The sequence below is a fragment of the Rattus rattus genome, chromosome 11 (assembly GCF_011064425.1).
Source record: "Rattus rattus isolate New Zealand chromosome 11, Rrattus_CSIRO_v1, whole genome shotgun sequence".
In the NCBI taxonomy this organism is placed as follows: domain Eukaryota; kingdom Metazoa; phylum Chordata; class Mammalia; order Rodentia; family Muridae; genus Rattus; species Rattus rattus.
Window position 1 is genome coordinate 85,680,989 of NC_046164.1, and position 26,970 is coordinate 85,707,958.

At 44.2% G+C, this 26,970-nt stretch overlaps 1 protein-coding gene across 1 annotated transcript; it reads left to right on the forward strand.

Annotated features, from left to right (window-relative positions):
• The first annotated feature begins 114 nt into the window (after nt 1-114).
• Nucleotides 115-20,488, forward strand: Wdr92 (WD repeat domain 92). The gene is made up of 8 exons (XM_032916544.1): nt 115-385; nt 6,032-6,132; nt 8,410-8,540; nt 10,671-10,772; nt 13,003-13,118; nt 13,978-14,112; nt 15,697-15,794; nt 19,335-20,488. Exons 1-8 carry the CDS (start codon nt 203-205, stop codon nt 19,540-19,542), a joined length of 1,074 nt encoding a protein of 357 aa, XP_032772435.1. The 5' UTR covers nt 115-202; the 3' UTR covers nt 19,543-20,488.
• The last annotated feature ends 6,482 nt before the right edge of the window (nt 20,489-26,970 follow it).

Below are 26,970 nucleotides of genomic sequence, written 5' to 3' on the forward strand. Positions count from 1 at the left end.
CGTTGTGGTAAAGGCGGTAAATCAGCTTGTGCCGTGTGTGGAGAAGCATCTGGTGCGGTCTCAGCAGCTCACCCGGCATTTTCGGAGGCAGCCAAGCCCAGTTTGCTAAGGCGTCCGGGTTGAGTGCGGCTAGGGAGGGACAAACTGCCCCTGAGATGTTTGCAGTTTGGTTACCAGGTTAGCGTTTGGCTGCTTCTGCACCATGTCCACCTTCGAGAAGCCTCAGATCATTGTCCATATTCAAAAGGGCCTCAACTATACAGTGTTCGACTGCAAATGGGTGCCCTGCAGTGCCAAATTCGTGACGATGGGCAACTTCGCCCGGGGCACCGGCGTTATCCAGGTGTACGAGATCCAGCGCGGGGACCTAAAGCTGCTGCGGGAGGTGGGTGCAGGCTTGGATCTGTTTGGGTTTGCGTGGGTCTGCATCTCTCTTTGCCACAGCAGAAACAGAAAGGAGATTACAGATTGAGGAATACTTCAGAGTTAAAACTTTAACATCCCAAAATCTCCTTGCGGAGCTAGTACCTCGGCTCACTGCCAGCCTCTTCCTCTCGCCATTCTCGGTGCAGTCCATTGCGGGGTTTCTGGGAAGCGAAATGGACATTGCTTGGCAACGTTCGACGACCTTTTAGGCTGTTGGCAATTGTAGTCTACTAGTAGGTCTATGTAATAAACCCACGTGTCATGCCAGCAGAACCAAATGAGGCACCAGCGGGAGACCTACCACGAAGTTGGTGAAGACTAGTAAATACCCCATTCTTTCACAAAGTGTCAGTTCAATGCCTGGTAAGGCCCAGACATTGCAATGCCAACGATCTTACGGAATTTATTTTCTGTTGGGGGGAGACAGTCAAACAGCCAGACCAAGAATGCATAAATGTAAATCAAGATGAGTTTTCTAATACACAGGTCTGTGAAAGTAAAAACAGATTTAGGATGAGTAGTAAGCAACTAAGGCAAATGCAGAGTAGAATATGACGTTTCCAGAAGAAACAACATGAGATAGTGGTGGAAGATCGTTATCTTTTAAAAAACAAAAACCCAAGCTGGAAGTGGTATTGCACAACTTTAATCGCAGCGTTCCGGGGTAGAAGCAAGAGAATTTCAGTTTGAGACCCTGTTTACAGCGATCACAACCCCTGTTTTTTTTAAAAAAAAAAAAAAATTACCATACACATATAAAAGGGGTAAGTAGGGACCATTGCAAGATCTGTAAGACATTTAACAGATTCGTCCTTTTTTTCTTTAAGAAAAGCAGGACACCACTGAAGAACTTTTAGGAGGATAATGAATGACCAGATTACAGGTTTTGTAAAAGGCTGCCAGGTAGCCAACTACAGAATGGTGACAGTAATTGACATTTTCCCCCTTCCTTCCCCTCCCCTCCCCTCCCCTCCTCTCTCCTTTCCTTTCGTGTATATGTTTTTTTTTTTTTCTGCACGTATCTGTGTATACAATATGCAAGTGGACCTGGTATCCCAGGAGGCCGTAAGAAGGTATTGGATGCCCTGGAATGGAGTTCCGGTGGTTGTGAGTTACCTTGCGGGCCATTCTGCTCTTGATCACCAGGTTGTGTCTTCAGCCCACACTGCTCAGCCTTTTAAAACTCTTTCTTTCCTTTCTTTCCGAGATGGGTATTTTCTGTTATCCGGTTGGCCTCAAACTGCTAAACAGCTTCTCAGGGGGCTGGGATTCAGGCCTGGAGCCACAGTGCTGAGTTGTGGCTAAGGAACAATTTTAGAGTTCCTTAAGGTTTTCAGAATGTTTCTATTTGGGTTGACTGAAACAAATAACAGTTTGTTGTTGAGGTGCTGAGAGTTGATAAGAAATTAGGGCAAGTAGAGGATAAATAAACTTGCATGGCAAGCTATGTGGTCCTTCCCTGAGCTTTGCTGAGAGCCTGTTTTCCAGTTTAGTTCCAACTCTATAGTCAGGCATTGGACTTGGAGATTCTAAACATGGTTTGATGCTTCCCTCCTGGCCTTGTGTTCCTCACTGCTTAACGCGCAGTCAACTCTTGCCGGTCCAGGGGCCAGTTCGGATTATCTGATCTCTGCTCAAGGAACCTTTCAGTACATTCCACTCCTGTAATACTGACTGACTGTGGCAGAAATAAACAGTCTGTCCAATAAGCCAGAAAGCAATGCCTTCTCCTGTGCTTTGTAAAGACCAGTCTCTCAGTACACATTTATTGAAAGAATGGAGACTGAATGAACTTGAGACCCAGTTTTAAATACTTGTGTAGGGATTGCCAATCAGTGTGTCTGGTAAGGACTCTGAACAAAGGAAGCATTGGCATAAGAGAAGCCTTAAAGTGAGGGCCAGTCAGCCCTCAGCCAGAAAGCATTTACAGGCTTGTGTTTTGCTTTCCCAAGAATTATGATTTTTTTATATAGTTTAGTAATAAGTTATTCGAAGTGAAATAGTGTTTATCGCTTCTAATTTCTGAAGAATGCTAGCAAAGTTTTATTTATTTATTCATTTTTAGTGAAAGTAATACGTGTTTATAAGAGAACGTTTAGGAAATATAACTAGGGATAAGAAATTGTCATACCTAACCTGAACCACAAGAATGACGACTTTGATGTTTTGCTTCCTTTTCACTCCACTAGTAATTACTGAGGCTGCCATTAGAGGTACTGGGCTAAAAAAGAACATTTCTAAGGAACATCGTAGAAACAAAGCAACTTTCAGAACTTTAATGTTGTATTCGTTTGCGCTGCAACAGAAAAGCATGCAGGTTAAATACAGTCAGTGGCTCTCACTGCATCAAAGTTTGTTTCTGTGTTTGGTTGCTAATCATGGCTGTGTACAAGATTTAAAATACCCATGCCTTGCTCCTTAGAAATGCGAGCTTCTGCTAGTTGATTTTGGTGACTGCCAGAGTTGAGAACTTTTGGACCAGGTAGATTATTTACCTAAGTTTTAGGAGGCATACTCATTTCGTTATGATGAATTACATCAAGACTTGCTCCGAACCCACTGCACCCAAGATAGCAGAAAAAAGGCGCAGGTCGGCGATCGCCTGTGTCGTGCTTTATCTTATTGCTAAAGAAGTGGATAGACATGGAGGGCAGAAGGCGGGGAGTTTGGCATGCACCTTTAATACCAGCACTTGGGCAGCAGAGGCGGGAAGATCTCTGTGAATTTGATACCAGCTTGGTCTACACCGCGAGCCTCAGAATAGCCAGAGCTGCCTAGTGAGATGTATCTCAAAAAAACAAAACAAACAAACAAAGATAAACAAATAAATCGAAATGGAGGGTCGGGAGCTAGAGAGATGAGTCCGTGGTTAAGCACACCCAGCTTCTCTTCCAGGTGACCCAGGTTTGATCCAGCGCCCTGGGTGGCACTCCCACCTGTCTGTAACTGCAATTCCAGGGGCTCTGATGCTCCCTTCTGGCTTCCTTTGGCACCAGCCATGCATCTGATGAACAGGTCTATTTGAAGGCAAGATACCCATACACATAAAAGGAAGGAAGGAAGGAAGGACAAAGAGAAGGCAGGCTCCCTAGTTGTACAGTTTGTTGGGTCACATGACCAGAGTCTAGCCAAGTGTCATTGCATCATCCGTATCTGAATCTTCAACCTATAAGACATTTTTCCCCCGCTAATGAACTTAAAGGCGCCATATGACAGACAGCCCTGAAAGAGGAAATCACGGGAAAAATTGGCGGTAAGCTAGTTTGGTGTTTTCGCTCCTGTGCTGCTGAAGTCACTGCTTGTTGGCATTTGCCTGACTAAACCTTTCGATGTTAATTAAGTAGTGCCAGGATGTGGAGGAGGAAATACTGACAAGCTGCAGTCGGCCCGCCCACGGACAGAACAAAAATACCTCTCATGGCAATTATTGATCTTGGGCTTCTGTAGTCAGGCCGACATACACTCCTGGGTAAACTATCACTGATGGCCAGACTCCGTGTTTATCAATTTCATATGCCGATTTTATGTGAAATAATTTTATCCAAGTAGATCATTATTTTACTTTTAACCAATTTGTTTTCTGCCACAGTAACCACTGGATTCTCCCCATCTTTCCACAGAAAATGTACTTACGGTGTAAAAAGAGAGCTCTTCCATGTGCTGTACAAGTCAGGGGTTTTTGTAGTGTCTTCTGAGTTTCTAGTTTCTGTGAACGTCTGAAAGCAGAGGAAGCAGGGCTGCTTTCAGAAGTCCGTGGACAACTGAGCCAGCCTCTGAGTGAAGTGGGTCACGCTGCAGGCGGCTCCACAGTCTAATGTTTTAAATTGGTTTCACCAAATGTTTTGAGTTTGATTCTTGAGCAGTAAAGTAGTAATATCTAAGTTTCTGCTTCTTTGATTAAAAAAAAAAAAAACAAAACAGAAACCCTGAGGAAAACATGATACTATATATTTATCTTGCAAAATATATGAATGGGAGTTAAAACCAGAAGAGAAATCTAAAAATAGCTCTAATTCATTTCTGCACTGATTTTCTCTCCTACTTTTTTCATGCTTCGGACTTTCTTTTTTTAATGTTTCTGTTGATTCGGGCTTGCAGAATAGGGCTGTGTAATAAACTGCTTCTTGGAATCTCTTACTGGCCTGGAATCGGCTTCCCTTAGTAGAAAGAGCTAGAAGTCTGCCTGACAATTGGGATATATGTAAGAGACATATTCTCATTTTGAGAATGGTATCTGTGGGGCAGCAGGCATGGTTGAGGGGCTGCTTGCTGTGCAAGCATGAGGACTGAGTTTTAATCTGTGGCAGCCATATAAAAAGCCAGGCACTTCTGCCCACCTCTAACTCATGCACTGTGGAAGACAGAGACACTGAGAAACCCTGTCTCAGAGGAATAGAGGAGAGAGTGATAGATCAGGATACCTGAAGTCCGCTTCTGACTTCTGCATGGATGTGCTTTCCCCCTCCATCCCCCCCCACCCCACACATCTGAAAATCCTGTAGAATGATGCTTTTCGCAAACGGCACCAAACACCATTGGAGGCACAGCAGGTAAAATCCAGGGGATGAAAAGGGCGGAGCGGGGAGAGTGCTTTGCTGCTGGCTTTGCCGTCCCAAGAACTGGTGCTGAAGGGCTAAGGGAGGGCTCCTTATGCCCTCAGTCAGAGAGCATTGAACGCCTACCTACCAGGTTCTATAGACTGGACTACAAGAGGCTCATGGACGTCTTTGTTCCTGTGCCTTCAGAAAACGATGTCTCCATTTGTTTTCATTTCTGCTTTGAGGTAGCTCCTCTTTTACCTACACACCAGCAGAGATGCGAGCCCTTTCAGGATCTTGAGAGGGAAGATTAAAAACCTCTTTGTAGCCTAGTGGGGCCTGAACTTCACCGTGTAGCCTTGCCTGACCTGGAACTCACAACTGCCCTTCTGGCTTCCATACCTGAAGTGCTGGCTACAGGGGTGGGCCACCACACAGGGTTAAGGAGGCAGCATTTGGGTGCTTCAGTGAGATGATTCTTTCTCTGTCTCTCTTCTTCCCTTTCCACCTTTCTCTCCTTCTGTCTCCCACTCCCGTAATCCTATGATCTCTGGGTTTTAGACCAGTTGGAATCATGTCTGATTTAGGCAACAAAGTGAGAAGCCTTGTCTCAGAAACTGGAGAGAGAGCTCCGAGGTCCCTGACTGCTGTCCAGAAAGCCTGGGTTTGATTCCCAGCACACATGGCCACCACCAGTTCCAGGGGCTCCAATCCAATGCTCTCTGCTAGATTATGTGGGCACTGCATGCACCTACATGTCAGCAAAACACCCATACACATGAAGTAAAAATAAATAAACCCTATTTACACAGGGACCTAGGAGCTCAGAGTTTAAGGACAACCAAGGTTTTATGAAAGACCCTGTCTTGAAACAAAAACCTATCTTTTGACAGTGATATGCTTTTTAAATTATATAAAATTAACTAAAGAAAGAGTATAGTTTTTATGAAAATGTTTTAATTGCTTTTATGTATAATGTATTTATAACCCCCACACCAAAGCTGTCAGTGTTGTGGTTATAAATAAGTGTTTACATAAGTAAAGTGTCCTCTCTCCTTTCTGTCCAGATTGAAAAGGCTAAGCCCATTAAATGTGGGACATTTGGGGCCGCATCTTTGCAGCAGAGATTCTTGGCTACTGGAGATTTTGATGGGAATCTTCATATCTGGTAAGATTGTTAAACAGTACTCCAGTGGGATAAGCACTCTGTTCGATAGGCTTTTAGTCTTCTGAAAGAGAGTTCTAACTTTAAAATACTTACTTCAGATATTTTAATTCCTTCCAAAACTGAAGCCATGAGGACTGCGTTATTCCTCTATGTCACATTCAATGTTTACTTAAAATCCTCACCTTCATATTACATTCAGGAATATGTATGTATAACGTTATATGTATGTGTATGCATGTAATAGCAATGAACAAACAGGCCCAATGTGGAAGAGTAAGGAGGGATCTGTGGGAGGGCTTGGATGGGGGGATGATATAATTATACTATGACCTCAAAAGGTAAAGGTCAGAGGTTTAGAAAGATGTGGAGCTCTTTGGTTTAGAACTTGAAACAGTGTTACCAGTTCTTACCTGCCCACAGGGTATTTGGGACTGGCGATTAACTAATGCCATTTTAGTAAGAGTTTTGACTTTTTAGAGCAATGCACTGATTTTAATTTTTTCCATTAATACTTTATGATCTAGACACGACTTCTAGGAAAATGTCTATTGAACAACTCAGTAAAAGGCTGCTTTGAACAAAATCACAGAATTGTTCGTTGCCTTTATATAAATCTTACTTAGAATTGTTTCTTAATATTTAAAGTTAAATGAACTCAACTTTCTCTTTAATTATTTTGTGGAAAAATCTATTTTCCGCATTTAAAGTATACAGCAACTCTCTTTCTTTGTTTTTCTTAGCTGCTCGTTTCGTCTATGAGCTGTTTGTTTTGATGACAGGGTTCCCATGTACCACTGGCTAGACTGGGACGCACTGTGTATCACTATGTAGACCAGGCCAGCTTAGAACTCAGGATGAAACTGGAGGAGGGTGCCAGCACTCCCTGCCTAGGGCTTGTGGCAACCTGCTTTGGTTGTCATTTGTATTGTACTGCTTCATAGTTAAACTGTGTTCACATCTATCTGATTTTAGAAACGTAACATAAAAGTGAAGCTAGTGTAACTCCTTGCTCTAAAACCTAGTGCAATTTTCCTTCCTCTAACTCCTGCTATTAAGTTCATATTTATTCATCATTTTACATACTTTGTCATAGAGCTTCAGAAAAATGGAAGGAGAGGCCAGTGTCTTACTTTCTGTATTTTATTTATTTTTCATTGTTTTGGGGGGCTTATCATACAGAGTAGTGGATGTTCATTATTTTAATTGTATATGTATATATGCATATGTATGTATCGATATGCTTTGGTCTTACTTGTTTTCCTTTCCTTCTGCTTGTACTTGTGTGCCTGCTGCCTGATTGTGGTTCTCTTTCTGCCGGATACAGCCACGTTTGTCTGTCTGTCTGTCTGTCTGTTTTGAGACAGGGTCTCTCTACATGGCCCTGGCCACCCTGGAGCTCACAGTGTAGATCAGGCTGTCCTGTAACTCACGGAGATCTGTCTGTCTCGCCCTCCCGAGTGCTAAGGTTAAAGGTATCCCCACACTCAGTCTAAATACATCCTTACTGTGTTTGTTCCATTGCCCACTCCCTCTGACCCCGTTTAAGTTTTGTTTTGTTGTTTTTGTTGTTTAAATTATTTTCACATTTTATTTAGTGTGTGTGTGTGTCCTTCTGTGCGTCTGTATCTGTGTCTGTGTGTGTTCATGTACATGCCCTAGTGGAGAACAAATGTCCTTCTGTCTGAGTGTCAGTGTCTCTCTGTACATGTACATGCACTAGTAGAGAGCAAATGTCCTTCTGTCTGTGTGTCTGTATCTGTGTCTCTGTGTGTGCATGTGTGGAAGATGGCTTGTGGGACTGTTTTCACTTCACACCTTGTATGATCTAGAAGTCAGTGCAGGTCGTCAGGCTTGACCTATATACACACATATATATACACATGTGTATGTGTGTACAGTTTTAAATTTATATTCTATGCATAAGAGGAAACATGGCATTTGTTTTCCCAATTCTGGCTTATTTGCTTAATATAACAACTGTCCCACTTCTTACAAATATCCTTGTCCATTTTTCTTCATGGCTGGATAACCTCTCATTGTGTTAACCTTAGCCACTCATGCCTTGATGGGCCCATTTCCTGTGCTGTTGAGTCCGTTTCCGAGACTCCTCACTGAGCTCCTGTCACCAAGTGTTTTACTTGTGTTCTCCTCAAGCTTTTTCAGAGCCTCTGTCTTACGATAGTCTTCCTCCAGCTTGAATTGTCTGGGGGTTTTTATTTATTTTACTTTGAATTGGTTTTTAGGCCATGTGATAAGTAGTTATGTTTTTTTGCTTAGGAATTTGGAAGCTCCAGAGATTCCGGTGTATTCTGTAAAGGGGCACAAAGAAATCATAAATACCATAGATGGTATAGGTGGACTTGGAATTGGGGAAGGAGCCCCTGAAATCGTGACGGGCAGCCGAGATGGTGAGTCAGTTTACTGAACAAAGGTTTAGTGGGCGGGCACCTTTGTGCACTGCCATATGCTCTGCATGTGGAATCGTCTTGTTGGTCTGACTCTGTAGCTGCTGTTTGTGCATCTGCATTTTAACAGACAAGTTTCATTGTGCATCCCTAGTTCCTTCCAGGCTTCTCTGTATTTTCAGATAGAAACCCAGCGCTGAATATTTCAGTGTGGACTTAGTTCAACACCTAGGCATGAGCTGATTTGAAGGACTTACAATGTCTTCACAGGTTTCTGAAGCAGTCAGTGAGGTGATGTGTGAGGCGGCTTCTCATACTCTTTCTAAAAGCAGAGTTAGTCCTTAGCACGATGTCAGGTTGACAGGTACCTGAAGACGTCTTCTGGGATGTGTCTGAGTTCCCAGCACTGGCCTCAGGGACCAACAGACCAGGTCTGGATGACTACATGGGCCTGGGCTTTGTTGTCTCCCATGGAGATGTATTGGTTGCTTTTAAAAGGTTACTGTAAAAGAAAAACAAAATATAATCTTCTAGTAGTTTCCGGAGAGCAGAGGTGTGTTAGAATTACCTTTTCACAGGAGCCATGTGAAACACAAGGAGAGATGGCAGGCAGTCCATCATGCCGCCGCAGCGCTGTGCTTCAGTTCGTCACATGCAGACGCTTCTGCTTCCCTAACTCTTACTTAAATGGCTGTAACATGCCATCGCGTGGCTATGACAGCATGCTAAACTATGCTTCTGTAACACCCAGTCAGTGTGCTCCATGTTTTCTGGGTAGTCTTAGGACAGTGGCTTGACGCTTTGAAGAAGTGGTTGTAGTTGAATATGTAAGTCCTTGGGGGTATTTTATGACTTATAAAATGTATTTCTAAATAAACCATAGCACCCATTTCCCTGGCCAGCTGTAGTGGACAAGAGACTACGAGTGGCTAACATTGCTCTTTCCTCCTGGAAGTTTGTAGATTAGAAACTGTCCTCCGGGGTTTGGGGTTTAGCTCAGTGGTAGAGCGCTTGCCTAGGAAGCGCCAAGGTCCTGGGTTGGGTCCCCAGCTCCGGAAAAAAAAAAAAAAAAAAAACTGTCCTCCATTTCCACGACGCTAGTATCAGTGCCTGAGCGTTGATTAATTCTGCGTTTTGAATTGTCTTTACGTTCTTTGCTATGTCAAGTGTGGAAAACTTACTAAGATCTTAGTGACTTGTATAACCCCGCAGCTGAGATGGTAATCTCTGTCAGATTTGTGGGAGTCCCTCCACAGAGATTGCAGCCTTTCTGATGACCAGCTCTATCCCGGGTCTCTTTCGGGGATATTTTTCCCTTCCCTATTCTTGCTCAGATGTAGGCCTTTTAGCCAACTCATTACATGCAATCATGTTGACGGTAGACTGTGACACTAGTAATCTAGTTAGTAATCCTGTAGTATGAATTGATTTAAGTTAATTTTATTGATAGTCTCCTCCTCGTTAACTTATGCAGGAAAGTTGAGCTCGATCACATCTGAAACAGGTGCGATTGATTGTTTCTTCTTTTGGGCCAACAAGTGAAATTGGACCTCGTGCTCACTGTGCCATGAGCTGCCTCCCTACAATGGAATGGCATTTTAAAACCCCATACAAAAGTGTGTGACAGTGCTTATTCTTCTGTATAAGAAGAGAACCAATGGTTCTATGTGTAGTAAGAAAAACTAAGGGGGTTGGGGATTTAGCTCAGTGGTAGAGCGCTTGCCTAGGAAGCGCAAGGCCCTGGGTTCGGTCCCCAGCTCCAAAAAAAAAAAAGAAAAACTAAGTTAAAATGATACTCTCGCTATTCTAAATGTGTTTGTATGTATTTGGTACTAACCCAGACAATAAGGCATGTTTGGAATTGTGCACTTATATTTGATGTGCCTATCATAGCTTACAGATAACCTAGGAATACTTTTTGGGTTTTCTCTGTATAGCTATTAGTTTAGGAGTCAATTCTAATACTAACATGGGGTTATGTGTGGTATCAAGGACAACTTAACCATGAACAATTTTCAGATGTTGTAACAATTATTGTCACGTGTACAGATAACTGTAGAAAGAGAACATAAACAGGAAATATGATCGATCAGTCACCATTGAATTTTGCCCACTCCCTTTTATCCATGACAGGAACTGTAAAGGTGTGGGACCCGAGGCAAAAAGAGGATCCCGTCGCTAACATGGAACCCGCACAAGGAGAAAACAAGAGAGACTGTTGGACTGTGGCATTTGGTAAGTTGTCGACAAGAAACCTCGTTCAAGGTTCATCGTGGCTCAGGAAATGACAGGCAGTCTCCGGTAGCCGCTCTGTAGACTCCTGAGATTTGTCTAGGCAGGCATCATAGTCTTAGGCAATCTCAGGCCAGGGTTTGCGTTTTCACCGTGGGAAGTTACTGTACGTACAGCATGGCTATGTAAAGCATGGCTGTGTACAGCATGGCTACGTACAGCATGGCTAATAGCATTGAAAAGCCAATGAAGTAACGTCACTAAAGCTCCTAGAGTGGGCATGATTACTGAGTATCGAAAGTATTTACTATTATTATAATGTTTTTCTGTTTAATTGGTAATATTGACCTAGTTTAGTACCAAATTCCATTAATAGAGCTAAGCCTCAAATCCAAGTGATAACCTAAAAAAAAAAACAAACAAAAAAACCCTCACACTGCATTTTACAGTGTTTCTTTTCTAGAAAATAGTTGTGCCGTTACATGATTATTTCATATAAGTCTGATAACTATGACCTGTGTTAATATACTCACAGTGCATACTGATCTTGTCAGTGTTGCTGCTTGTCTTTGACTGTAAACGCTGCAGGCCGGAGCCCAGGCTAGTGGCCTCCCCAAGCACGTACTGCTGCATGCTGCTCCGTATTTAGATTTAAACCTGTGTTTCCTTTTTGATAAGGCTGGCCCCAAACTGTCAGAGATCTTCCTGCCTCTGCCTTTCAAGGGCTGGAATATGGCATGTGCCACCACAACCCGGCTTTTGTGATGGTTTTGTTGTTTTGAGACAAGAGTTCACTGTGCTGCTCAGGCTGGCCTCAAACTTCTAGGTTCAAGTAATACTCCTGCCTCAGCCTCCCGAGGCCCTGGAACTACAGCCGTGCACCTCCATGCCCGACTTTAGATTTTTTTTTTTAATTACTTTACTGTGAATATGCAGCAGTGAAACGGGGCCGTGTTGAGACCTGAAGCATATGGTTCAGTGAGGAAGAGCTGACGTCTGCTTTCCCTACAGTGTAAAACATGATACACCATGGCAAGAGGCGTCAGTCACGCAGACAGACAGAGGCAGACACGGAGGGAGATCGTTTTGATCTCAGAACAAGGATTCAGAGGATTTCTGTCTCAGAAATAGGGAAAACTTTGCAACATAGGGAATAGCTTCAGAGTGCCCCAGAAGGAGATGGTGGAGCAACTGGCCACAGAGACGACTCTAGGCACAGTTATTTGTGGGGCCTGGAGGTAGTGATCTGCCGTGGACGGTCCGTGCGGTCAGGATGCCACTGCTGCTGTGCAGTGGGGGTGGGGAGGCACAGTGGTGATGAGTTGAAGTTTTAGGCAGGGTTCCAGGTAAAGAAGGCAATGAAAATGAGTCACAAGACAGATACAGAGTAAATAGTATTTACAATTTTATGTACATTAAATGGAGAACAACATAAAAGATTCTGCCCAAGGTGATCATGAGATTTGATCATGGAGGGGAAGATGCTTTTCACTGAAAAGTTTCACAAGCAGTGGGGCAGTGATAAGCTGAGAACTTGGGACCTAGAAGGGCAAGATACTGTACCATCAAGAGCTCACAGTAGAAACGCAAGCCTGGAGTATATGAGGAGGAAGCTGGAGGCAGTCGAGAATGAAGACATTGGAGTCAGGTATCACCCAGGTACCGTCACACATTGGTAGGACCTTCCTCTTCCCTCACAGTTCCTCATTTAGTAAGAGTTACGCAGGAAAACCATCCTGGAGCTAAGCATGCTGAAATTAATGTCACATTTTAAACTTCAGGTGTGGTCATCTACACCACTAAAGATGCATTCCAACTCATTACAGAGAATTTTCTGCAAAATAATTTTAAAACATTTGCATCCATATATTGTCACTACTCAGGAATGCAAAAGAAGCATAAGTGTCTTCCAGGCCCTACTCAACGTGAACTGTAGTTGGTCTCTCTTTGCACATATTAGAGTGGATTATAGAGCCAAAGAACTTGCCAGAGAAGCCCTAAGCCATATCTGAGCGTGAGGGAACATTGCCTTTCTGTCTAGAATCCAGTAAACACGCTCAAGTAGACTTTTGTCGTAGAGTTTCTAGTAAGCATTTTTTTTTTTTAAAGTTATTACTCCTCATCTCCTGTTAGGACATGGCTGGGGTTACCCCAGTAATTTTTAAAAGTGAGATTATTTTTCTCAGAAGCCTTTACCTTGAACTTAAGCCCTGAAATGTACCTTGATTTCCAGGCAATGCTTATAATCAAGAAGAGCGTGTGGTTTGTGCTGGCTACGACAATGGGGACATCAAGTTGTTTGATCTGAGAAACATGTCACTGCGGTGGGAGACAAACATTAAAAATGGGGTAATGTGCATTGCTGTCCTGTCCACTTCCCTGAGCGCGTTTGTACCTGCTCCTACCGCCTAGCCCAGCACAGGCCTCAGATCCCTTCTCTTAACCCATGCCTTCCAGTCTTCTACAAAAGGTAGCCTTTCAGGGCCAAGCCATCTTGAATCTAATGGCAGCCATACATCCTTTCTTAACAAAGTGAATTCATGGGCTGAAGGGATGGCTCAGCCATTAAAGGCTCAGCTTACAACCAAAGTATAAGAAAGTGAACACGTATTCAGATGTGGTTTGTACAGAGTCCATGGAGCCTCCAGCCCATTTGAGGACCACACGGATGATATGGAATTGAGTAAATAAGAGGCCTTTTTCTTGCTGGAGTAGGAAAAGCTTCACCAAATACCTTTGGACTTTTGGTTCTTCAGTTGTTACACCTTTTTTAAGGTATACTTGGTTCCTTTCTGATTTCTAAAGGCAGTGCTAAATAATGAAAACATGGGTTTGTGACCTTCTACTGAGCGTGGGAACCCAAGATGGTTTTGTTGATCAAATTAACTCAAAGGTTTAATAATTATTCAAGCACCTCCCCATGGTCTTCTCATTTTTAAGCCATTCAGATAACTTAGAAGAGCCAACAGGGTCTGGAGAGTCAGCTCGGTGATTAAGAGCATCGAATGCTCTTTCAGAGGACCAGGGTTTGACTCCTAGCGTACGCATGGTGGCTCAGAGCCATCTGTAACTCCAGTTCCAGGGAATATGACACCCCCACCCCAGTCTGGCCTCCTGGGCGTCATCAAGTGCCCACCTGGTGTGCGTATATGAGAGCAGGCAAAGCCTATAACCCCCTCCTCATTACATGCACATTCTGTGCTCTCAGGTGTGCAGCTTGGAGTTTGACAGAAAGGACATAAGTATGAATAAGTTAGTGGCTACGTCCCTGGAAGGCAAGTTCCACGTCTTCGACATGAGAACACAGCATCCTACCAAAGGCTTTGCCTCTGTAACGGAGAAGGTAAATACGGGGCTCTTTCTGTGGAGGGTGGTGTTTGTTTTAGACAGTACTAGAATGTGTCTCCAGGCTTTCTATCTGCCACGTATGTGTGGGATCTTAAGCAATTTTGTGTACAATACTTTTCCAAAAGTTGACAGCTTTACAATTCCTGATTGTTGTTACTATCTTGGTTAGCCTGGAATCTTAATTTTATTGTTAAAAAAAAAAAAAAAAGAGAAGAATTTGGTCAGGAAATCCTAGCCTAGTGTTTTCTAAGAAATGCATATTTCTGTTAATAACTAGCAGTGTACTTTCCAGAAATAACATTTTCACTATGTCACTTAATCCCACTTTATTTTATGTTATCATTTGCTGTAGTAAGTGAACTTACTTTAAAACACTGGCTTAGAAAATGGTAGGTGTTCAAGAATGTTCTGTTTCTTACACTTTGGCTTCTGCTTGAGATAGCTTAGTGGGGAAGATTTTTGGTTTGGAAGATTAGAAAAATAGATAAGGAAAGAAAAAGGGAAAATAACTCACAAAAAAAGAGAAGATGTCTGGAATAAAGTAGCTATAAAAGCCCATGTTGAAATATCCTACCTTAAAGAGACAGGCAGGGAGTGTGACCCTTTCCTAAACTTAAGAAGGAAAACAGCTGCAGGTTGGTTGTTTCCTGAAGATTCGAATGTGCAACTTGCTCAGGAAATAAGGTTACATCCCACCCCTCCCTACTGTGGATGCTATGGCATTTCATTCATTTCTTGCCACCCCTCATGATGCTGGGGGATTTAAACTAGAACAGGCCTTGAACTCAGAGATCAGCCTGTCTGTAACTCTCAGGTGCTGGGATTGAAAGTGTGCACCCCCACCGCTCAGTTGGGGTTTTTTGATTGTTTGTTTAGCAAAACCATTATTGGAAATTCAAAGGATGTTGAATTTCATGTATTAATTGTATATTCTGATACTTTGCTGGAAGTATTTACTAAGTTTAGTAATTTTCTGGTAGAGTCTTTAGGATCTTTTAAGTCTAGGGTTCTCATATATTACATGAGGGAGCTCTGGGGCACCATGAGAAAACCTGGTCCTGGAATTAAGGGAGTATAAGAAAGAAAATGCTATACCAAAAGCACATTTTCACTAAATCATGGGCAGTTTTCTGAGTCTAGAAAAGCAATGCTCAGGCATTGTCTAAGGAGCCTGGAGAACAGTGACAGGACGAGAAGAGAAGCTCCCATGACATTTTGTAGTTAAAACACTGAGAACACACAAGGAAAGGGTGTTGGACAGTGCAAAAGAGAAGATTCAGGTCACTTACAAAGGTAGGCCATAGAACCTTCAAATTTCACAGAAACATTTCGAGTCAGGACGCTCCAGCAGGCCATACTGCCGACCCAGACTATACTCCTCAGCAAACCTGCCTGCCAAAATTAAAGCAGCTATAAAATGTTCTTCAGTAACAGCTAAAGAAAAGGTGGTTGTTACAGTTCTTTGTTTTAGAGCCCACGCTTCAGGCTTCCATTTAGTCTTTAACCATTACATGTGTACCATCTGACTAGGCCCGCAAGCCCATTACACGTTACATGTGTACTGTCTTTGTCTGACTAGGCCCATAAGTCCACTGTATGGCAAGTCCGGCACCTGCCTCAAAACAGGGAGCTCTTCCTGACCACGGGAGGCGCCGGGAATCTGCACCTCTGGAAGTAGTAAGTCTCTCAGGTTATTTGTGGGTGTGAAGTAAGACGATGAGTTTTTCTTTTCTTCCCTTAATATTTGATTTAATTCATTTTGCCAGGATGTATACTTTCTGGGTGTTATGTAACTAATTTTCAAAATATTTTCTTTTAATTAATTTAATAGAAATCTGCCCTTTTCTGTCACAATAAATGTATTTGTCATGTTATGTCTCTGTATATGAGAACTACTTAGAAATATTTTGGATTTTCCGCTCAATCCCAGCCCCCCATAAATTTGAAATTGTAGATGGGCATGTTCACAGTGTTAATTCCAGCACAGCGAAGATGGGCCAAGAGGATTGCGTGAGTTTGAAGTTGGCATGAACTACATAATGAGTTCCAGGTCAGCCTAGGCTACCAGATATGACCCTCTCAAAAAATAAACAATAATTAAAAAGAGGGAGGGATCAAGGGATAGAGGAGATGGGAGACGGGGGATATAGCTTTTTCCAGGTTTGTTTTGTTTTGTTTTGTTTTGTTTTGTTTCATCCAAGACTTTAGTTAAGTTCTATGTTCTAATCATTAGAGCATTGCCTCTGGAGTTGGGGAGAGGGTCACAGTGCTTAGGTCTGGGAAATGAGTTTGCTAAGTTCCCTGTGGTAGAACGAAGGAAGGCAGCCCGAGGCTCCTGGTTGGTCTCCAGGTGAAGCGTCACCACCCCTGTCTCCTTCCTGTACCCTGTCCACCGGGGCAGGCTGAGCTCCTGTGGAAGCTGTACCATGTGCTATCGTCCATGTTTCCCGAAGACACTGAAGTGCTGCCAGGTCGACTGTCACTTCAGCACGTCTTCAACCAATTGAAAACTTCATTAGGACCACAAAAAGCCTTACACGTTATTCAGAAAATGACATGCTTACAATGGAAGGATATTTCAAAATTAGCATCTGATTACTAGTGTAAAAAAACCAAACCACAGCATTTACAATGTAGCTTGGCCTTTCAGGGTTACAAACCCTTCTCTAAGCTCCTTTTAAAAGCTGACAAACAGGGCTGCAGCCAGATAGTACTTGTTAGAGAAGCTATTACCTGACAAACCTGTGATTGCTTTTGATTGAAACAACATTTTAATACACTCCATCCAGCCTTGTCTCTTAAGTTGTGCTTTCTGTCACTAAAGGTGTTCCAGGTGATCAGGGAGGTGTTGGGATAGATGGATCATTTGATCCAGGTGATCTGGGAGGTGTTTGGATAGAAGGATCATTTGATCCAGGTGATCTGGGAGGTGTTTGGATAGGTGGATCATTTGATCCAGGTGATCTGGGAGGTGTTTGGATAGGTGGATCATTTGATCCAAGTGATCTGGGAGGTGTTTGGATAGGTGGATCATTTGATCCAAGTGATCTGGGAGGTGTTTGGATAGGTGGATCATTTGATCCAGGTGATCTGGGAGGTGTTTGGATAGGTGGATCATTTGATCCAGGTGATCTGGGAGGTGTTTGGATAGGTGGATCATTTGATCCAGGTGATCTGGGAGGTGTTTGGATAGATGGATCATTTGATCCAGGTGATCTGGGAGGTGTTTGGATAGATGGATCATTTGATCCTGGAACCTTTGCACTTTACTTTCCATGGTTCTAGTCCAGTCTCGCTGCAGTTTAGGCTTTGCCAGGCTCATTAGCTAAGCTGTGCCCACTCCTCGACTCCCTCTTGAGACTGCTAAAGGAAGCAAGTACCAGTTCTCCACATGTGCGTGGAGTGGCGGCTGGATCTTTTTTTTTTTTTTTTTTAACTTTGTTAATAAGACTGGATCTATATGCACTTAGAAATTTGAAGTTTATTTCTTGGCTTTTTTCCCTCAAGATTAACCACTGTATCCCATGTGGAGACCCAAAGCCGACATCCGGTGTCTTTCTTGATCACTATCCACTTTATTTATTGAACAGGGAACTCCCTGGTTATGGCTGGGCTGTCTGAATGGGTGCAGCAGGGCTGACTCTCCCTCTCTGTCTGCCTGCCAAGGAGTAAGATCAAGGCAGCACCGAGGCAGCCTGGTGTTTACATGGTTCTGGGAATCTGAATCTAGTCCTGGTGCTTGCAGAGGAAGCACTTTATCCAGGAAGGGATAAGCCCGACTCTTGGAGGTTATCTTAGGTGAGCTTCATCATTATCACAGCGGGTAACTTGGTTACTTTGTAAATGCTTTGGAGCTTTGCTGGGAAGCTTCTCGTGCCCGCAGAGGGAAGTGGCTGGAATAAAATGCACTTGAGCTAGGATTGTGCTTATCCCTCTGGCCTGAGAGTACAGCCAAGCTGTGAGCATTCACAGGGCGCCTTCCAGGCATTCCTAGAGGATGCAGACTTTAACAACACACAAACAGAAAAATCTTACGTAGATAATGTGGAGAGGATAGAACCATTACTTATGTTTTTGTTGTTATTGTTCTGGGTTTTTGAGATGGGGTCTCACTATGTAGCCCTGGCTGGCCAGCAACTGTTAAACAGACGAGGCTGGCCTCAAGGTAGTGGAGCCTCTTGGGTGCTGGGATTTAAGGTGTGCACAGCCATACATGGACTTTGTTTTAATGCTAAGGAACTGCAAACTCTGCTAAGAGATGTGAGGAGGGTATCAGACGTGCCACTGCAGGGGAGAGAGAGAGAGAGAGAGAGAGAGAGAGAGAGAGAGAGAGAGAGAGTGAACATTTTATTCCTTTTAAGTAAAATAGTATGTTGGCTGTACAAGGAAGAGAACATGTTTACTACCTGTGGTTTCTCCTCCATTTCTACTGTGTCGGATTGCTTTGTGCCTCTTAGCCTCTGGGTCTGGATTCTGTTTTGTTCTTGGTTGGCTGCAGGGTTTTGGCATTGGCAGTGTCGGTTCTGAGCGGCCCTGTGAGGAGGTGTTTCTTAGAGCCTTAGAGAAGGTTGTTTCTTCCTTCCCACCTTTCAGATCTACACCAGTTATTATTTAGTTGGCTGAGCTTTCCCTCTTCTTGCCTTAAAATATTATAATTTTAGCCGGAAAAAAAAACCCAGATATTCTTAGCATTGTTTTCTCCACTGTGAAAGCACTGGTTTTAAAATGTCTCCGCAGTGGCATTCCCAGGGTGACAGTACAGAGGTCCTCAGGCTAGGTCTGAATGGCGGACTCTGCAGTGGGGTGTGGTACCAATTCTTTTGTGGATGTGTTCAATGGGCTTTCGTAAATGTCACTTATAGCCTTTTCTGTTGTACACACCTTGCCCATGGTGTCTAGCCATCCAAATTTAGGAAAGAACTACCACAAAAGATTATGGAGAGCCCCAAATCAGACCACCCTATAGCATTCATATTAAAAAAGTACAGGCAGATGCTGAATCGAGACGCTGTGTAGTTTGCAGGAAAAGTCACCATTGCCTGAGGTGTGTCGGTCTAGGGCTGAGCTGAAATCCTGCCTTTACTCGAGTAAGGTCAGTGTTGGAAAGCCCTGAGCGCTGCTTCCGTAATCAGCTGAGGTAAAGTCACTGGAGCTTACACAGAAGAACACCACAGTGCATGCCACGTTCCCTCTCACCAGTCTGCCTCTTGTTTCTAGTGAATACCCTGCTCATCGGTCAAAGAAGGACTCAGAGGGCCTCGAGATGGGAGTCGCGGGTTCCGTCAGCCTTCTGCAGAACGTGACCGTGTCTACTCAGCCCATCTCCAGTTTGGACTGGAGTCCTGACAAAAGGGGGCTCTGCATCTGTAGTTCCTTTGACCAGATGGTGCGCGTGCTGATAGTTACAAAACTCCAGACCATTTGAGCCAAGGCGTGAACGTGAAACTGTCCAGAGGCTTACTCAGAGAATTCAGCTCTGCGTCCTCTGGCCTCATTGAAGACGGTTGGATTTGAGGGATGAATGACAGCCACAGGTACACAGCCAGCCAGCCAGCCTCTAGCGTCTTTGGGTGTTTGGTGACCTGACCGGCACGCTGCTGCATGTGCCGGTGCCACACACCAGGACCTGCTTTGTGCCTTTCCCCGTGTTTCTGTTCAAACAATTAGAACCAGAGCTGTGGTATTTGCTTGTGGTGCCAGCTACTTAACTGAGGCAGGAGGATTAAGATAGCCCATAAGATCAAGACTAGCTTGGGCAGCATTATGAGACCCTGCCTTTAAAACCAGTTGGATGCTGGCACTGAAGAGACAGCTCCCTGAGAAGGCTTGCCTGATGCTCTTGCCGAGGATAAGTTTGGTTCCCAGGAGCCACATCAGGTGGCTTACAACCCCTTCATTCCAGTTGAGGGCGTCTCAGACCATTTTCTGGCTGTATTGAGCACTGGTACTCACAGATACAGGCACATTCTTAGAAATTTATTTAAAAAAATGTATTTAAATTTAAAAAATATTTTTAAAAGCCAAAGTGAGTAGTTGTTATTTAAGTGTATTTTAAGTTTGTTCTGTATCTCCAAAGCTCCATGGTTTCTCTGTACATTCGTGCTTTGTTTTAGTGTTTCCACTAGGAGTCACTTCACTTGGTCTGTAAGTACCAGAAGAGCACAGCTGGCTGGACAGCCTGGAGAGCTGTTTTCAGCAGTGTAGCTGGTAATACTGTGACTTCCCGTCTCTTTTACTCAGATTCAGGCCTTGGCTGTCTTTTGACTGTGGTAAGTGATGATGAGCGTTGAAGATTGGAGTGATTTTTTTTTTTAAAGCTTTTTGTTAAACCTTTAAAATATATTTTTAAAATAAACAGGTTTTTAAAATATGTGGAAGCTTTTATTCTTTCGCTTTGTTTTTCCCTCTCTCCCTCCTTGTTAAGTACACCTTAGCTCACTGTTCTTGACTCTGGCCCCATCCTAAGCGGAGCCTCCGGACAGCCTGGATTAATCATACTTGCATTAAACTTCTGTCCCCCAGCTCAGTTCAAAAGGACAGAGGCACCTACAATATTCATAATTTACAAAACCAGTTGATTCCTTATTCCCAAATGCTTTTATACAGAGCACAGCTGTGGGGGCTATGTGCTTGCTGTGCAAGGACGAACCCGAGTTCTGAGTCTCTCAGTGAGTAAGGTGGAAAGAGACACACACTCAGCCCTGACCCTGGTGCATGCACACACACAGATACAAAGCACATTTTGAAAGAAACGAGGTTGTGGGTGTAACACAAGAAAAATAAAATTGGCCTTTAAAAAGGCCACTTGGATTCCCCCCCCCCCAGTGTTCAAAAAAAAAAAAAAGATAGGAAATACATGAAAATCTGCCTTAGAATATTTATTGATGATAAAGAAAGCTTTAAGTAGAACAATTAATTTACTTCATTAAGTTTAAGATGTTGTCAGTTGTTCCTGTGGAAGCAGTCTAGGAAACAGAGGAACGGAACCACTAGCCAGATAATACTCTTCAAAGGCCCGAGGCTGCTTCAAGCAGTTCAGGCAGTGCACATTGAAATAATAGGCAGACAACTGGGAACAGGAAGAGGGGATAGGGGTCTCAGGCAATGCAAACAGATCCTGCTACAGTAAGTCAAGCATGGTCTTCTGGCTGAGTTCATATCGGGGGCCAAACTTGGGGTGTTATCAGCTCGTGCTTTTATAGACACTTTAGGGCTTGGGACCCAGGGCTGTTACTTCGGGTTTCTCCTTGTCTGCAGCTAGGTACCCAGTAACTCCTTCGTGACCCTCCTATCATCTGGTACAGACAAGACACAGATGCCCAAATTGCTATTTCGTCCCTTTTGAATGATGTGCAGAATATTGTATGCACAGCCTATTGGGCTTTTATTAAAGCCCAGTGAGGTAGAGAACATGACAGGAAACATGGCCTTTTCGCCTAGACTTTTTTTTTCTTGAAAACTCACATTTCCTTTGTATTTTCTTTCGAACCTCAAATAGGTGTTGCAGCTAGGGCAGTCAGTCCCAAGGCTGGTGCAAAGCTGGGGAGAAACACCGTGCTTCTGGTGTCTGCATAAACCCACTAAAGAATCCTTTTAAGGCAACTAACTAGAGCATTCCTGACCCGGCCTGTGCTAGCACCCACCTGAACTCACCTCTCTGGTGACTTAAGTGGGTGCGTTTTGCATTTCTACAGTTTATTGTTCTCTCTCTCTCTCTCTCTCTCTCTCTCTCTCTCTCTCTCTCTCTCTCTCTCTTTCTCTCTCTCTCTCTCTCTTACTGGTGTCTAAGGGGTATGCAACAGTTTTTACTCCCACCTCAACCCTAGTAACAGCCTGAAAGTTTCTGATAACCACTGAGTCCTTGGGAGCCACAATATTCAGTCACGTTTGCGGGCTTCGACCTGCCTCTCACCGCTCGTGTCCTGGTGACATTCTGTCCTAGAGATGTCATGCAAAGCCCAAGCTTTGGTTTAACTGGATACCCATACTGCACTGCCTCCTCGTGGGTGATGGTTCCATCGCAGACCTCTGATTAAAAAAAGAACATGATTTTTAACCTTTTAAATCCAGCTGGGAAAATCTGCACTGTTTAATTCCCAGAAAGCACACGAAACAAACTGAACCTCAAGAAACACACTATCTTAAGGGTCTCTCTCTTAAAGCACAAACTCATGAAAAAGCCCACATAACATCTGTGCTTGTTCGGATGCAATGAGATCAGCAGACAAAGGTTGTATCTTTGCCAGTCTGATGTCTAGTACCAGGGATGGGTTCTTCCTAGGGAAAAGACTCGCCTTTGTCTTTAAAGCAAGTAATTGTTTTGCCAAATAAACATCATATTCCTTCATCCCCCTCACCATTTCTTTACATGGAAATTCTGATTTTAGTAAAGTATCTTCAGTTGAGGACTTCGTCACACCTCCCTGAAGGACGCCAGGATTTCTCCCCATCTTCCTTGCTCCAGATTTACGTGGGAAAGAGCCATATTCTTTACATCCACTCCTACACTAGCAAACTTGATTAAAAGCCCCCAGTTGGCCCGGTGGGTCTATGGACCATCCAGCTGAGACGAAACCCACTAAACAGCCATGTTGTCAAGACGCAGGTCTCCCACAGGAAGCTGAAGACACTTTGGTACCGCGACTTTGCTCATGGTCCCTTTTTTATCAGCTCCTTTTTGTCATTGGATGTCAGCTCTGGAAGATGCCTCAGAGATTCTCCCTCCAATTCATTTATCTGGAGATAGGCTGAACCCGGATCTAAATCCTGTGATCTCCCTGAAAGCATGCATTATTCTGAGGTGTCCTTCAGCCCTGAGGATGGAGGAACCTCTCGGTCCAAGTAGGTAGAATCTGAGAACGGCCACGCAAACGAGACAGGCTCGCTGGCAATGAGAGGAGGTAACGAGCCAGGTAGCAACAGGAGCAGGGCTCTGGCTCTCTCCGCCGGCAGATAAGGAGGTGTCTGATCTGCTGATCCCTTATCTGGTAGGAGATAGCATTCACACTCAGGGGTGTCCGTTCTTGTAATAAGGAGGTTTGAGTCCTGTTAACTCCTGATTCAACACACACCTGACTGAATCAAGGCTCTGGAACAATGCTCCAACATAACTCTATGACTCCCCAGGTTAGGGGACTCAGGATTCCCAAGCTACCATAATGCAGACTCCTGAGAAGACAGATGACAGTCTATTGAAGCACTGGGACCTGAATGAAACGTCCAGGTCTGCTAAGTGATGTGTCATAGGAGAAATGACAGGCTTTGCACTGTGTGTGTGTGTGTGTGTGTGTGTGTGTGTGTGTGTGTCTGTGTGTCTGTGTGTCTGTGTGTGTGTCTGTGTATCTGTCTGTGTGTGTGTCTGTGTGTGTCTGTGTGTCTGTGTCTGTGTGTGTGTCTGTGTGTGTGTCAGTATGTGTGTGTGTCTGTGTGTGTGTCTGTGTGTGTGTCTGTGTGTGTGTCTGTGTGTGTGTGTGTATGTGTGTGTGTCTGTGTGTGTGTGTCTGTGTGTATCCATGTGTGTGTGTCTGTGTGTGTGTCTGTGTGTGTGTGTCTGTGTGTGTGTGTGTGTGTGTGTGTGTGTGTGTGTGTGTGTGTGTCTGTGTGTGTGTGTGTGTCTGTGTGTGTGTGTGTGTCTGTGTGTGTGTGAGTATGTGTGTGTGTGTGTGTGTGTGTCAGTGTGTGTGTGTGTGTGTGTCTGTGTGTGTGTGTGTGTGTGTGTATCTGTGTGTGTGTGTGTGTGTGTCTGTGTGTGTGTGTGTGTGTGTGTCTGTGTGTGTGTGTGTGTGTGTGTGTGTGTGTGTGTGTGTCTGTGTGTGTGTCAATATGTGTGTGTGTCTGTGTGTGTGTGTGTGTGTGTGTGTGTGTGTGTGTGTGTGTGTGTTTAGGTTACTGAAGCTGAGGATCCCACAGAGGAGTCCAGACAGAGGGAAAACTGCTAGCCTGTCTCTAGAGAGACTTGATAGGAATCTCTTTGTAAAGATAATTCACAGTTTAGACAAGTGTCTCCAAAGGTTTATTTGCTAAAGACTTGGTTCCGTGTTGGGGAGGTGCTATGGCATTTTGAGATAGTGAAACAGGGACCCCAAAAGAGTAGGCTGCCCAGAGTTTGAATGTGTCCAGGAAGCCGAGTGCTCACAGCGAGAGCAGCCTGAAGCCTTGATACCAGGAAAGACAAGAAAGAGCCTCTCAGTATTGATAATTTAGCTCACTCATAATTTATACCTCGAGTTTCTGCTTTTGCTTCATCTTAAGTAAAAACAGTCCAACTGGAAAGGTTGATCCAAACAGATTTTTGCATTGCCTCAGTTCTGACTAAAGCTATACCAGCCTGTGTGTGTTTATTGATTTCACTTTCCCATTTTTTTGTCATAAGACTCCTAATAGTACAGAAAGTGGGTCTGAAATCACTGAGGCATGCCCTCCAAAAAGACTGTGGGGCTCTAGTCTCTTCCCTACCCTCTCTTCTTGCGTCTTGGACTATGTGTACTGTTTACTGTTGGGTTTTTTTCTTCTTTCCATCTTACGCTGCCACTGCCAGAAGCACAAAACAGTAGGGCCACCAACTTAATTTTGACTGTCTTAAACTGTGAACCAGAGTAAACCTTTTTACTTCCTAAGGAGCCTGTGTCCTGTATTTTGTTATAGTGATGGAGAGCTAACTAACGCAAGTCCTAACGCAGGCTGTCTCTGCTGTAGTTAGGCAGGGTTTGGGTTTCTACGAAAGGCACAATGTAGGCTCTGTGGGCTCAGTATCAGGAGCACACAATCAACTCTGCACATGTCAGCCTCTCTTTCCGATAGGTGAAGTCAGCTGAGACCATGTAAAGAGACCTCCGGAAGGGTGGGACCAAGAGGGTGGTGGTGACCCAAGAGGGGAGCACCCTACCCATCCCAGATAATTTGCCTCAACTACTCACTGTGAGAGATGAATAATTCTGTTTATGTACCAGTCATTTTGAGCTGTGGATTTTGTCTGATGGCTGTGAATACTGTAGCCCAGCTCTTGTGTTTTCTTGTACAGAGAAGAACCTTAGTCAAGAAAGCAACCTTGTCCAAAGCTATCCTGACATTATCTAGGGGATGGTCCTGGGATGCTCCCCATCTGTCTGTGTCCCATAGGTAAAATGCGCAGTATGTGCATGGAATCTACCTGGCTCCTTACATATTTTAAATCATCTCTAGATTACTTGGGATACTAATATAGTGAGGATGCTACATGGGCAGTTATGTAGTCAATAACAAGACATAGAGCCCATAGATGTTTCGGTCAAATGCATCGGCTGGAAGAATTGGGGGTTTTAATCACTCTGTCTGGACTCAGACAAAATCTGTCAGGCTATAAGGAAGTATCTGACTTCCCCAAAGCTAATGAATCCCGGTCTGTTTGCTGTGCCACTGGGATTCTGTGTGTGGTTAATAATCCATATTTACGAAGCGTTCGTGTAGTGAATAAGCTCATGGGTTCTGGAGCCCAAAGGGTATAGGTTAGAATCCTAATTCTATTTCATAGCCTATTTTTATAGCTTGTGTCCCTTTCCTTTCCGAACATCCTTTCTTCATCCGTATGGTGCGTTAGTAATAATTAATTACCTCACAAGCTTTTGAGGCCCAGAGTCCGATAGCTTCAGAAACTCTGCAGGCATACAATTCACGCTCAGTAGAATTCCGTTATCATTTGGCAGCAGGGCTTCAGGATTTGGGGCTGTGTGAGACATTCTCACCTCATGCTGAAGAGCTTAAGATAGCGTCGAAGAGCCAAGATCCACCAAAATTGTATTAATTTGTTAAGCATGTGGTACTAAGCTAGATGGGAATCAAGAAGAATCAGGGCTGGGCCGTAGCTCAGCTTGTGGAGTGACTGCTAAGCCTGCATAAAGCTCTAGTTTTGAATCCAGCACCACATGCATGCCGTACCCCTCTAATCCTAGAATGTAGGAGGTAGGAGGAGGAGGATCAGGAACTCAAAGTCATCCTTGACTGCGTAGAAATAGCAAGTTTGACTAGGCTAGGCTACATGAGAACCTGTCTCAAAAAAAGAACTCACGAAACCAACAACGCAACGGGGAGGGGGCTGAAGGCAAAACCAGCTCGACAGGAGGGAAGTGGTTTTGACGTGAGCTTGAGGGGTGGGGACTGGCCAGCAGAGGTGGCTTGGAGAAAAGGTGTGCCCATGGCTCGTAGGGGAGAGAAGCAGAGCAGGACGGCTGTGCACTGACGGCTTGGTGGAAAGCTGTGGTTTTATTAGTGATTCCACACAGGAGCCCAATTCACGCTGGGAGAAGGGATCCCACAATGACATGCAGGGGTGAAATGCTTTCTGGCATGGCTGGACCAAAAGAGGAAGTTCAAACCATGTTCCCAGGACAAATTTGTCTTGGATTCTTGTGCCCTTCCCTATTCTTCTTAGTCGACTCAGGCCGGCCGGCTTCACTTATCTGCAAAAGCAAACAGCAAGGTTCCACCACAGGCAAAGAGCTTTCTTCTAATGGATGCAACAAAGGCTTGGGATGGAAATTCTCTGTCTTGGAGGGGAGGGTCGCACAGCCACAGCTGATAACGTTTGTTCATCAGACATACCTGTGTTTAAAATGTCCAAACAACACGGGTCGCACCACAGCGTCGGCCTGAAGTAAGAGAGACTCTGAGCAAGCGGATGACTTTAGAAGACGCAGCCACATGCTCCGGCCCTTTCAGGGCTCGGATTCTGGATAAGTTGTTCAGCATTTGCAATCTTCTACCTTCTACGTGTCAGCAGCAAGTGAGCTAAAGTATGTGCAAATCCTCTAAAGAGAGGCAGAGCCCCTCTCAACTCCAGAGGTGCATTGTGAGGAGAGATCACCCCTACACTGGGCAG